This window comes from Perca fluviatilis, chromosome 18 (assembly GCF_010015445.1).
Source record: "Perca fluviatilis chromosome 18, GENO_Pfluv_1.0, whole genome shotgun sequence".
Classification (NCBI taxonomy): domain Eukaryota; kingdom Metazoa; phylum Chordata; class Actinopteri; order Perciformes; family Percidae; genus Perca; species Perca fluviatilis.
This window is the reverse complement of record NC_053129.1, coordinates 9313404-9327413: the sequence shown is the minus strand read 5'-3', so window position 1 is coordinate 9327413 and position 14010 is coordinate 9313404. Positions and strand designations below refer to the sequence as shown.

Sequence of the window (14010 nt, the reverse complement as noted above, 5' to 3'; positions counted from 1 at the left end):
GCCTTTCTGAGAATATAGTTCCCAGTATGTATACGGTTAGAAGACGGCTGTGTCTCATGTGACCTTGTTATTTGTACACGCTGTGACTATACAAATCATAACATGTAAAAAGGAACATGTTGGCATTATTTTGTCACTTATTTGGAGCAGTAGGCTAGTTGGAGCCGGTTACCTCCAGGATCTGTGCTAGGCTAAGCTAGCTGTGGGGACGTCAGACAGAGTTAAAACGCGCACGGAGATGAGAAGGGTATGTATGGACTTATCTAACTCTGGGGGATACGGTGAATAAGCTAAAGTCCCAATAAGTCGCCGTGTTCCTTTTAACAAATTAAACAAAAAATATGATGCACAACACATGAAAAATATATAGGAAACATATAGTCCAAACTTATCTATTTTCTTTCTAGCAGAATGGAAAGTGTTTTTTCATTTTTTTCATTACCGAAAGTGCCAGTGGCTGTAAATACTTCACCGGTAACTTCCAAGAACAAACAATGATCACCCGGGTTACCTCCTGAGAAACCCTGGCCCGGACTTCCTGCTGCGCAGCAGCTCTACTTATTAAAACGTTGTCTTTTTTTCAGAGGTTTGGGTTTCAGTAGCCAAACTTACAGTGACGTAGCCCCCTGGTTCCATCTCTGCCATTTCAGAGTTGTTGTTTTTTACAGTTCCAGATCCGGAATACATTTCACCAAATCGCATCATCGTTTCTATTAATTTTAAAAGTATGGCAACCGAACAAGATGGAACTCGGCATTGGATTTTCATACAAACCTGAATGGAGTCGGGACCTGGCAGTGTTGTGACCAAGTCATCTTAGCTCAAGTAAGTCTCAAGTCAAGTCGAGAGGTTATGTCAGTTATGTCAACTTGAGTCCTTAGTTAAAGCGCAACTCTCGCCAAAATGCAACCTAGGGTCATTCCGAATGCGAATGAACGGACTCCATAGGAGGAAATGGCATTCTTATATGAGGCTTCTTTTTCAACGACAAGGTCAAACTTGTTTTTCACCGACGACAAAACAACAAATTATCTTTACTCTCCTCCCGGTTACGTTGCATTCGGAGTCTCGACTCTTTTTGACTGGCAAGATGGCGGCGAGCGGAAAAACAAACCGCTAAATTGAGCCGTTTCTTTTTAGTAAACTGTGGGTACACAACCAACGTTGTCGATGCTGAGTCCATGTGTAGAGCCCCTGGTGATACCTCGAGCAAAGTCTCATGTTGGGTCGAGCCTTCTTAGGGTTTTAAAAATAGTGATTTTGATGCGATCACAGTGGTGCCCCTAGCACTCCCATTCAAAAGGCCATTTGACCCAAAACGATCGGTCAAATTGACCCGCATTAAATTTTTGTCTTCTATCAGAAAATATGGGACGTAGAAGTGCTGAAAATGTGTAGAAGAAAATTTTTACATGACAAAATGTCGAAAAAAGCAAAAAAAAAAAAAAAAAGTGAAAAAAAAGGTTGATGGAAGGACTACAAGAGGGTTAAAAGTGGCGCTTCCGTCCTAACTATGCTTTTAAACGAAAGTTTGACTCGGGTACAATCAGAAAGAGACCCTAGGTTCCATTTTGGCGAGAGTTATGCTTTAAAGGCAAGTCAGGTCCCAAATCCAGCTCGGTTACGTGTAGATGTAAAATCCAAAAAGGGATTCCCCGGTGGCACGGACGCAGCCACTGTGGCGGTTCTGGTCCCACTGATGAGGCTTCATCAGGGCTCTCTGATGTCACGCGTTGTCATCCAATCATGACAACCGCATACCGGGGAGCTTTTGGAGTCGTCCAATCGTGAGTCACAGTTTGCGCCGCTGCTGCCGCTGTTATAGCATACTTGATAGTTAAGACAGATACGTGACAACATTAAATATTATTATTTTTAACAGCTAACATTCAAAGAAATGATGAATACACGCAAGTCGTCCGAGTCGTCCTGCCTCAAGTCAAGTCTCGAGTCGTTAACTTACAAGTCAGAGTTTAAGTCTATTTTTTGTCGAGTCAAGTCATTTCTCTAATCCATATTTTAGGAGTTCCCACTTGGCAAGAGGAGGGTCAACATTAGAAGGACTACATTTCCCTACGGAGTTTGGTAGTGGCGGTGAGAACAGCACATGGTGGGGGCTACAGTTAAATATGACATGGTGTGAGAGAGAAGCTGTCCTGACATGGGGGTTTTATTCCCACCAGCCCCATGAGAGTGTATCGGACGTTTCAAAGCAAAGCTCCAGGTGGTGGTGGTGGTGGTGGTGGGGGGGGGGTCACATTTTAAGCTTCTTATTCCAAATAAGGTGCATCAGTTTTCATCTTTCACAAAATAGCTTACTACCTCAGACACAGGCGGGGACTGTTGTTCAGTCAAATAAGGGACGACACAATTAAAACAAAAACAACAAAGACAACAGTTGAAATGATAACGTGAAAATAAGCCGGGAGAAATTAAAAAGCAGGATTAATTTAACAATAAAAGCATGTTTCATTTCAAAAAACATACGTCATTCTTTTCTTTTTTTTTTTTTTTTGTACATTACCATAAAAAAACGAGTATAAATACATATTTTTTTTTTTTTATCTTTCAACCCTTTCTTTTTGAAACACAGTTCCCAGTACGGAGTCACTGGAATCGCAGGAGCGATTTCTTAAAGATTTAAATAGAGCTTCACTAGACTAGAGCCCAGGGGCTGGGAGCCTTTCTACCAGCAGGATACAGATTCCAGATTATGTAGAACATCATTCATGTCCGTATTTGACTATCTAAAAACATGAGGAAGTACATGAAGAGTTCCTGCTTTGTGGAATAGTTCCCGGTTCTCCAAAACCATCCCTCAGGCAGGGGTTCCTTTAAAGCAATAGTCTGACACACAGAAATGTGCTCATTTGCTTCCTCGCTGAGAGTCCGAGGAGAAGAGTGACGCCACTGTCAGCGGCACGTCTGTACGCTAAATATGAAGCTACAGGGAGGCGGCCGCGCAACGTGCGGTGTACTCGGCGCCAGCCGACCTGTCGCACGCAAAAGTGACGTCATGGGAGCCGCCGTGACTATTTACACTCGCGCGTGGTGGTCGCGGCGCTAGTTGCAGTTCTTCTCCTGAACAGAGGTGGCGCTAATGAGGAGAGGCTACCGACGTTGCTCTTTCTACGGACTGGAAGATGAAGAAAAAGGGAAAGGAATGGCAGAACTGGCAGCCGCGTTGACGTCAATGCTTCGATTTGATTCGATGACCTACTTCGTCGGATCAAGCCTTTCATTCGCCATAAAAGAACTCCTCTTAACCCGGGAAGTTTACAGGAGAGACTTGCAGTCACTCAGAGTCCTGGCATCCGGCTACCCTCAAACTCGTCCATGCTTCCACGTTTCCGCTTTGTCGCGCGCCGCTGGAAAAAAATTGAATCCTGGCGCGCCAGCGAGATCTGCGTCGCTTTGACGTCACGTTGGCGCGCGCTAGCTCGGCTGCGGCGACTGCAAAACGGCCCTTAGCCTAGCCTAGCTTAGCGTAGAGACTGGAAGCAGGAGAAAACAGCTAGCCTGGCTCCGTCTAAAAGTGAAAATATCTTTCTACTAGCACTTCAAAAGCTCACTAACACGTTATATCTCCTGTAAAAGTAGTTTTTTTTTTTAAAGGGCACAAGAAGTACCAGACCAAAAAAAAAAGTTTGAGTAAAAGTTGCACGTAAAACCACGAAATTTTTAGTATGGCTTCAATAAGAGCAAATATAACGGGTTAATAGGTGAGCTTTAGAGGTGGGAGTAGAAAGCTAATTTTACCTTTAGACAGAGCCAGGCTAGCTATGCTAAGCTAAACTAAGCTAAGCTCAGCTCAGCTAACCGTCTCCTGGCTCTAGCTTCATATTAAGCATACAGACATTGAGGGTGTTATTCATCTTCTCATGTCACTACTATTTTTACCTTTCTCACTCTAAAAGGCTAAATTTGAAGAGCAGTACTTGAGAATGAGTGAGCCCCCCAGAAACCTACACCTTTAAAAAGGAACACAGCATGATCATCTCCGGTCAAAGATGGTTTTGGAAAAGTTCCACCCGGGGCAAAAAAAAAAGAAAGAAAGAAATTATTTCAAATATCACCACTTTCAATGTCTTTGATTCCCTTCAAAGTGGTGCTTTTACCTTTGAGGCTATATAGATGAAATAATTACAAAACAAACAATCGTCTCAGAAGTTCTGATATTCTTAACCATTTCCAGTGTGGATTTGGTCTAAATTGATAGCACTGATATTTAAAAAAACAAAACAAAAATCTTCTGAATGCACATTCTTGAGGCTTATTATAAAGAGGCAGCGTCACAGAACAAGTAGTAAATAGCTTAGGGGTATTTTATCGTTATATGTCTGGCTGCTAATACCTATCTTTAACCGACACAGGCCTGCTGTAGAGCCGAGCCCAACGTACAGCGGCACGCTGGCTCCAGGCGCTTCACTGAGAGGAGAAATAACCTACGGACGCCAAAGGGAGTTAGTAGAAATCGCTTTGGATGAACGTGGCGAACACCATTTTTAGATCAGTCTCAGCTTAGCCTCTTAGCTTAGCTTAGCTTGTTGCTCCGAGCGTCTATTCCTTTGGCATTGATGACATTGACATTTAAAAACAAAAAGCACAATTCCCCCTTATTAGATTAGCTTAAGTTTGCTTGATTATCACATTTACCCTAAATTGATTCTCATAGCCTCAGGTACTTAACAATAGTGTCACTGGGAAGCTAAATCCCAAGGCAAAATGATTGGATATCCAGTCGCCATGGTGGGCTCAAACTGAACTAGAACCACTGCTGCTGTTGGACATAAACCTCGACACAACTCTTTCGCATTTCCGATGCATATACTAAAACGTTTCTTGCTGTTCCTTGTCAGGGGAGGGAAAAAAACCCCCTGCTGTGTACTGCAATAAGTAAAAGGTGTAGTCGTCTGTATGAAATTAAGGCTACTTCTTTTTAGCTGACTTTTTTTTTTTTTTTTAGAGGTTTTCATCCAACGGCAGATCTACTGTCGGAAAGCAAAAAGCCCCTCCGCTGAGGAAGGAGGACTAGAGAAGATATAGGACAGTGACTGGACAGTTACAGTCCTTTCTGAAAAGGAAACTCTCACCATCCATCTTTCCATCCATCGTTCCCCAGACGGCGGCTGGAGGCTGCTCTTCCGATGAATTGCACAATGAAGAGGGTGGATTTTTGAGGGGTACGTCGGTAGGTAGAGTGTGGCTGAGAACTATATATATATATATATATATATATATATATATATACACAGTACACATTATTTTTCTGAGGTTGTTGCTTAGGTGAGACAGACTGAAGATCGGCTCAGACAACCAGGCTGGAGAGGGAAGGAGATGGAGGAGGAGGGGGAAGAGAAGAGGTATCCTGTGAGGAGAGAGAGAGAGAGAGAGAGGGGGAGAGAGAGTGTATTCAGGGGAAAAGAGGGGGAGTTCCTGGGGGACACACATTCCAGACAACGGCCACTGTTTTGGGGGTTAAAGGCCTGGATCGCCCCCCCCCCCTCTCTTGTTTTCCGTGGAACATTTTCATCGGGATCAGAGGACGTATAGTGTATATACACTTCCGCCAGCTGTGTCAATAGACTGGGTGGGATGGGGTGGGGGGGAATTACCGTTTTATCGGATTTTGTGGGAGGAGGGGAGTGGAGGGGGGAAGCAGAGAGAGAGAGAGAGAGAGAGAGAGAGAGAGAGAGAGAGAGAGAGAGAGAGAGAGAGAGAGAGAGAGAGAGAGAGAGAGAGAGAGAGAGAGAGAGAGAGAGAACAGCTGGCAGGGGGCTGGCTGAGGGACAGATTCAGAAGGTTTACTAAGTAGCATTATTTTGGTCTCTCTTTTTTTTTTTTTTTTTTTTTAAAGCTCCCCGTTTCACTCCTCCTTCCTTTTCCTCCTCCTCCCTCTCGCCTGGGTCATTTCTCTCTTCCGCTGCCTCCATCCAGTTTTCCTGTGCAGTTCATTCGTCCTCCAGGGACTCGGTCTTGATGTCGCTGGGCACCCCCCCGGTCCGGGACAGGGCCAGGATGGTGTGGTTGACGGCGGCCATCTCCACAGCCAGAGAGATGGGGTCCTGGTGCTCGCTGTGCGCCGCGCCGTCGTCCTGAGACAGGGAGGGGAGAGCAGGAAGACGATAAACCAAACGGCGGGCGGGGAAATTCAGAATGTGTGCAGTTCAGAAGACAGAGAGAGAGAGAGAGAGAGAGAGAGAGAGAGAAAAAAAAAAAGAAAGAAGTGAATTCTACTTTTGTAGATAGGACTCATTTTCCACCTGCATTTTTATTTTCCTGGTTTTGCCATCATGCTGACCAACTGTTCGCTAAACCCCTTCCCCAAACGGCAATTGTCCAATCATAGCTTAGCAACCGTAACTGGGCAAGGCAGGCCCTGTCAAGCTTTGGATTTGGGATGGATGTTGTAGTGGTATGTGTGAGGCTGGAGTAAGTACTGGCAGTGTCTTCCTTCAGCCTATCCCGAAACCAAAAACACAAGAGCAAAAGTGTAGGGAATAATTAATTAAAACATTTGGCGTTTAACTGGCTCTGATGTAAACTGTAATCTTTCGCAATATATGGCTAACTAGCTCACTAACTACAGTAGTTCCCCAGTGGTATTTGCAGGGGGCATTATTTTGCTCCTGGATGCTATCAGAGTTTAGGGTAATGTTAGCGGCACTGTCCTGCTCTTTTTGAATTTGGGAAGTTTACAACACAGGAACCCCACATTACAGGATCTCCTGTAACACCACTTTATGAAGCCACCAAGTGCATATTTAAAAAACTCTTTTACAAGGATGTTATTATAAAAACGAGGCAGCTGAAAACATATACATTATAAGTCAGCCGAAGACGGTGTCTTCAACCAACTCATGGAGCCAACGTTAGCCGACAGAATCATCAGTTAGTAAAAACTACCGACTACAGAAGTGTCTAGCACGGTCTGAAATCAAGAACACGCCATTCCAAAAAAATTACTGAGAATTTTGAGTGGTAACTCTGCCACCGTGATCACTAGGGGTGGGGGAAAAAAATCGATACAGCATAGTATCGCGATATTTTTTCTTGGCAATACTGTATCGATACACAGACACCAAGTATCGATCTTTTATGATATATGTGTTTGTCAGTCTGTCTGCTTGACGATCCCATTTTGCAGCAATATAATTGAAGTGAGATGAACAGACAGAGAAATGTATCTCTTTAGATAAAACCGATGTTGGCAAAATTTTCCTTTGGGGACATCATTTGAAACTGGGAAAAATGTGAAGTTGGAAAAAAGGTAATAAATTGCAATATATCGCAGAATATTGCAATACGTTTAAAATCGCAATAATATTGTATCGTGACACAAGTATCGTGATGATATCGTATCGTGAGGCCTCTGGTGATTCCCACCCCTAGTGATCACTGTAAACTACATATGCGCTTGATGGGTGTAGCAACAGAAACAAATGGGGGCGAGGCTTGGCAAATGTTCAATTGTGATCTGTTCAGTGACTTTACTGCAGAGTTGAAGTTTGTCCGCCCAATTGAGAAAAAAAAAAAATACAGTTTTCAAATTATTCCTCGTGGCCAGAAAAGTATATTATGATGTTAGATATGTTATTCTAACCAGCACACATTTGTCTGTAGAAAAAAAAAGGATAAAAAATACTATGATCATGCAAGGGATTGCGAATCAAAAACTAGTAAATAAAACTATTTTTTTAATGACTGAGTTTGACTTTGTGAAAGCTAATTATTTTGGATGTTAATAACTGAGGTCACAGGAGGGCAGAACAACGGCATCAAACCCACTTTTAAGGGACATGCCGCCTGATTACTGTATTCAGTAGGACAGCTATTTAAAGACATAATGCAGTCAGAGTGCGATTGTGGTGAAAGGAGCGCTCTCAGCCTCTGTGTGATTTCATGCGAGTTTTCCTTGGTCTCTTTTTGGACTGCGGTGCAGAGCCGAGCACCCTGCAACCACAGCCACCACGAAATGCAGCAACATAACGGCTAAGGTGCTGATCAGAACAGATTGACATGACAGCAAAAACAGAGAAGATAGACCCAGGTTAAAGAGAAAACAAATCCTATTTCCCTAAAAGAAAAAGGAATATGCAGTGTTGTGGTAAACACATTGGCATGGTTTGTGTGTGGATGTACCTGTGTTGGCGAGGTGGGCTCCAGTCGGTAAAGGCCAAAGGGTCGGCTGAGAGGTCTCTTGTCAAAATAGGGCAGGTCACATGCCTGGAGGGAATAGAAGAATAGCCATTTAGCTAGGTATGATTAAAAAAATACCTCTAGTTTAATTTGAGATTTAATCAAAAATGTTTAGAATGACTTGTCTTCTTTCACACTTCTCTAGTTCATCGGCGTGGGGGGGGATTTGTGTATGTGTTGTGATTTTTTTGCGACGATTTTTAAGATTGGTTATTTTCCCCAGAATCAATATTTGTTATTACCAACGATTGACCTAAATAGTTTCTGTTTACACGGTACCGCTGACGGCGACTACATCATATCCGTCTCCAGCAAGACAGAGTAAAAGCAGAAAATCCATGTTATGTACTTCTTTACAAATGAAATGTCTGACTGACTGACTTGGGATGTGCATTCTTTTTAGAAAGATAAAAAGTGTTTCTAGAAATGTCTCATGATATATTGTCTCTAGAAGTGCATTAATCAACTTTTGTTTTTGTTAAAGAAAAGAAAATCGCAAAACTAAATACTATCCTATCGCAACACGTCTAGAATCGCAATAAATGAAAATCGCAATACAAATCAAATCGCGCCCATGTATCGTGAAAGAATCAAATCGGGACAAAAGCATATCGTCCCAGCCCTACTACTTCACCAGGTGACAACAATGCTTGACAGATTAAATACACGCGGTGTTCATTACTCATTAGGTGCAATGGTCAACTGTAACTGTCTCTTTCCACTTTCAGCAGCCTCCACTTGACCTGATTGCATGTTGTGCAATCAAGAGAAAAGCTAGAGGGCTTACACTGAAACACAATCTTCAAGTAGCTTTCTACTAATAATACAGAGCGCTGCTACTTTCAAATGTTCCAGCTTAGTTTCCATTGGTTACAGGGGGAAAAAAGGAGTAGAGAGCAAGCTTTTGTTAATTAATGTGCCTTGAGCAACAATTCCTCCCAAAAACACAAGAACTTCATGCGCATTCTATATTTGGGGAATGATGTATTCAGAGATCTGAAGGAAAACAGCAGCTCAAATGTTCTTGCAATTTGTCTTTTTGTGTGAATTTGAGAACAGTAATGTGTCAGTGAGGGGGTCCAACTCCAAACAAACACCACAAGCTGCTGATTTCACCAATTAACACACCTTTAACCAAAGAGAGGGACACTAATCAAGTCAACTGATGTAAACATGTAAAATGCATGATCACATTTGACTAATGACTGGAATACAGAGTGTTGTCCAAGAACATAATGATCCTGTGGAGGGATGGATGTTAATGATTGGCAATAGGCTAATCCATAAAAACAAAGGAAAAAAATGTAAATAAACAACAAATGAAGACACAGTACAATACAAAATGAAGGCATGGCTTTATGTGTCTTTTGGGATTCCCTTAATCACTCTCTACCTGCTCTGAGAAGTCGTTCCCATCGATGTCGTCGCTGTTAGAGTGCCCCCCTGGACTCTGGACGTCTATCCCATGACTCTCCAGGATTGTGGCTTCTTGGGGGAAGAGGACGGATTATATAAAACTAAACTACCACCTCTATGACAGTGTCAAAAAATACTTAGGCACCGTAAAAGTAGACTTTATGGAAGAACAACTGTACAAGGTATACCTAATAAAGTGGCCGCTGACTGAGTGTATATTGGCATATTGAGTCAGCTGTAACAACTGCATGTGTGAGTGCCTGAAAACTAGTTTGAATAGATTAAATAGCTAACAAGAGTTGAAATAGTTAGCTGCAAGTAATGGATAAAGATTGAGAAAGCTAAAAGTGATGGCCAATGGTAAAATAGCTAAAAGTAATGGATAAAAGGTTGAAATAGCTGAAATGAATGGACACATGGTTTAAAAAGCTAAAAGTAATAGATAATGGTTGAAATAGTTAGCTAAAAGTAATGGATAAATGGTTAAAATAGTTAGCTAAAAGTAGTGGATAAAAGGTTGAAATAGTAAGCTAAAAGTAGTAGATAAATGGTTTAAAGCTAAAAGTAGTGGATAAAAGGTTATATGGTTAAAAAAGTTAGCTAAAAGTAATGGATAAAAGGTTGAAATAGCTAAAAGTAATGGATAAATGGTTAAAATAGTTAGCTAAAAGTAGTGGATAAAAGGTTTAAATATTAAGCTAAAAGTAATAGATAAAAGGTTGAAATAGTAAGCTAAAAGTAGTAGATAAATGGTTTAAAAGCTAAAAGTAGTGGCTAAAAGGTTGAAATAGTTAGCTAAAAGTAATGGATAAAAAGGTTGAAATAGTTAGCTAAAAGTAGTGAATAAATGGTTTAAAAGCTAAAAATAATGGACAATGGTTAAAATAGTTAGCTTAAAGTAATGGACAAATGGTTGAAATAGTTAGCTAAAAGTAATGGATAAAAAGGTTGAAATAGTTAACTAAAAGTAATGGATAAAAGGTTGAAATAGTTAGCTAAAAGTAATGGATAAAAGGTTGAAATAGTTAGCTAAAAGTAGTGAATAAATGGTTTAAAAGCTAAAAATAATGGACAATGGTTAAAATAGTTAGCTTAAAGTAATGGACAAATGGTTGAAATAGTTAGCTAAAAGTATTGGATAAAAGGTTGTAGTAAAGAGAGGGCTACAGTGGTAAATGACCAAACGTTAGCACAGACTTTGGCCAAATGATTCTGGATCTCTTGAGTAGCTCCAGTTGTATTCTCTGCCTAGTCCTTTGGCTAGCAGGTTAATGGAGGTTCTATTTTACAAATCTAATTGGCATCTAGGTTAATGCAGGCAGCAAGAGGATTTTTCATTATTATTTCACAGCAGTTCTAGGGACACAAAGGTCATTAAAGATAACAGGTGACTGAGTAATAATTATAGTGATGAAATGAATTAATGATGAGCCAATCAATGCATTAGAATTTTTTCATAATTACTGTTAAACATGAAATAGTCAAACACAAAGGATATACAGTATATAATAATACATGTAATCAAATGTGCAGTGCACTGCAATCAAAAGTCTCAATGGACATTTGAGGTCCCTCCCCAAAGCTACATTACCAATGTTGGCCCGTCTCTTGATCTCTTTGCGACGGTTGGCGAACCAGTTGTAAACTTTCAGTGAGGTAACCCTCTCCAGATCAGACAGCTTTTTTCCTGAAACAAATCACATGGCAACTGGATCACTCAGTGCATCTCGCATCACTTACTCACATTCACAATTATAATGTATTGTTTGAATATTTTTTTTTTTTCCCCCAGTCGGTTATCTTTTTAATTTCATTTTGGGCCCTGTTTTTTGTTTATCCATCGGTTCCCCTCAAGCTGTGAATTCCACTTTTATTTGTGCTTTTATAACCATGATCGTTTCATAACTGAGGATGGTTAAATATCGGTTGAAAGGAAATAACTTTTTATTCCATTGCATAAGGAAGGAGCAGAGCAGACAGCACAGATGCGACACAGATGGTTGGTCTGTAAAATCCAAATCGAGTCCAAGAAGCATAGACCCAAAATGCACTAGTCACAAAAGAGCACCAGCAAATATTCACATTTGATCCACATTTTTTGCTAAGTTGTTGCAGATGAATTTTCTGCTGATCAACTTATCAATTAACCGAGCCTGCTCTGTAACACTTATGCATGTATAACACACTAAATGTATAAAGATGTCAAAGATGCAAGGCTGATTACAAAGTGTAGGATCAGTGTGTAGATAGGCACAACTTCCACGGCATTATTCAGAATATTTGCATTTCATACAGGATTTGAATGCGAATGTTAACACTAAGTCATTCTAACAATGTGGTACACACATTCCTGGTTTCTGTGGTTTACCTACCTGGCTTCTGAATAACAGCATTGCAGGCGTTTGCTATCTCCTCCCGTTTGGCCTCATCTGGGTACTGGTTGTCGTTGAAGTAGCTATAAATAGCAGAAGAGTCGCACTGATTAAATGAATTTCACTGCACAAGGACAATGTCAACAAACTGGAGTTATGTCTGCGATACAACCAAGCCAACATTGAGACTTTATGACTAGAAGTCACAGGCTCATTGTCCAGACATTTCCCCCGACAGGTTCGTTTCAATGTTTTCTCAACTCCGTGTGGAAATAAAGGAGAGTTATGAAACAAACTCCCATTTATCATCTTTATCCTGCTGCTCCTCATCCTCTTTCACCTCGCGCTCACCTCTCCATCACAGCCAGGCACTCTTTTCTCCAGGTGAAGCGACTTCCTCGACGCAGCCGGAAGGTTCCGGGGGCAGTGGTGATGGGGGGTGGGGTTTGCCTCCACTCCATTTCCTCCAGAGGTAACGGAGCTGGCCGCATGTTTAGAGTGGCACCTGGAGCGGAGGTAGCAGAATCACTGGTATGTTACACATTAAGACTGTAGTGTGGAAGTAGTCTGGATCGACGACCGTTCATTACTGGATAACTATGTTCGTTTTCGGGAAACAACAACAAACTTTGAGCTAGCAAGCTACACGCTGAAAAAGGCAACTTTTGAGGAAAATTTGGATCAAGGCAGGCCTGCTTGGTTCTTTCGGGAAATGATTGTAAAGATTTACAAAGAATACGTATACAGTATTTACTCTCTAACTGGGACGTTTTGGGACCGATTGGTGGGGATTGCTGTGGACGAAGTAACGTTACACAGGGCGATACACTGGTAAGAGCAAATTACGTTTAACCATGTATCCAGGTAACTTATATAGCTCACGTTACTGTATTGTGTGAACACCTAAACAAGCTCCTTCCCATTTTACAGATCCACCGTTGCTGCGTCCAGAGCTTAGCGTGTATGTGTGGTGTAGCCAGACCTTACTCTACAGCGCTGTGGAGATAGGTCTGGCAATGCGAGACTAGTGTGGAAGTGTCGAGCCACAATCCGCCTTGGGGACATACAGTCTGCAGGTTTATTTGTGGCTTGAAAGCACCAACTGTGCCGGTTAAAGTAAAGAAATTATTATTAATGTGTGTAGTGCCTGTTTTGACAGATGAACTGAGCACAGCACACAACAGCCAGGAAGCCCATCCCTTCAGGAAAATGTATGCGAGAATGTCGCCTTTTGCTATTCTCGCAATATATTCTGATTGTAAACTCGACTGAATAGTGCTGACAAAGACTGTGCTGTCTCATCTCGAAACAGGACCACAGCAGAAAACCAAACCACACAAAAGCTCTAATTTGCACTAAAACTCATTAAACTAGCCACATTATAGCTAAGAGCTCTTCGATATACTGTGGTGTGGGGTCTGATTCTGAAGCTCACCCTCAGTATCATAACTTCATCTGACACGGACATTGTGAACGAGGCCTAACTGGGTCGCCCAGCAACAGTCCAGGTGATCAGTAGTGCATGAGCGGGACATCAGTTCCCTCTGCAGCAGTGATGGAGGCGTGTGCGCGATGGGGCTGGGCCAGGCTGGGCCGGGCTCAGTCTGGCCAGAAATAGCATAGAGCAGTTTCCGCTGCTGTCGCTGTTGGCACGGCTCCACAGAGGAACATGCCGCAGAGGACGAGGCGATGGGATGTTGCTGCTGCCTGGCTATAGGAAGATACAGCGCACGCACACGTATACGTACAACGCAGTTGGGGTCCGAAGCCAGCACGGGGCGTGTTGTCTTTGCTGAAACCGACTTGGAGAGAAGTGTGGATTTAAGGTTGTGTAAGAACAACAAACTCATCTATGCTTCTCCACAGAAGCAAAAATTAACATTAAAACTACCTGATCAAGCCAAAACTAAGGTTAATTTTGAGAGCACTAGACTTGGCCTTGAGTTGAACTTTTAAGTCACAAAAATGAGAAATTCAGACTTGATTGCTCTCAGAGTTCAAAACAAACAAAAACATTTAACAA

General features: G+C 41.9%; 1 protein-coding gene across 4 annotated transcripts in view; it reads right to left on the bottom strand.

The window, feature by feature from the left end:
• Positions 1-2550: 2550 nt before the first annotated feature.
• Positions 2551-14010, bottom strand: part of LOC120547211 (homeobox-containing protein 1-like) — a 28804-nt gene continuing 17344 nt past the window's right edge. For 2 of the 4 annotated variants that reach the window (XM_039782694.1, XM_039782692.1), the window contains 6 exons: positions 12339-12492; positions 11988-12070; positions 11207-11302; positions 9593-9687; positions 8143-8226; positions 2551-6095 (listed from right to left, as the gene is read on the bottom strand). In XM_039782694.1, coding sequence (XP_039638628.1) covers positions 5952-6095; positions 8143-8226; positions 9593-9687; positions 11207-11302; positions 11988-12070; positions 12339-12492 — 656 coding nt within the window. In that variant the 3' untranslated portion in view covers positions 2551-5951. Of the gene's footprint in view, positions 6096-6263; positions 6461-8142; positions 8227-9592; positions 9688-11206; positions 11303-11987; positions 12071-12338; positions 12493-14010 lie in introns of all 4 variants that reach the window. The other 2 variants (XR_005637038.1, XM_039782693.1) reach the window with 2 other exon arrangements.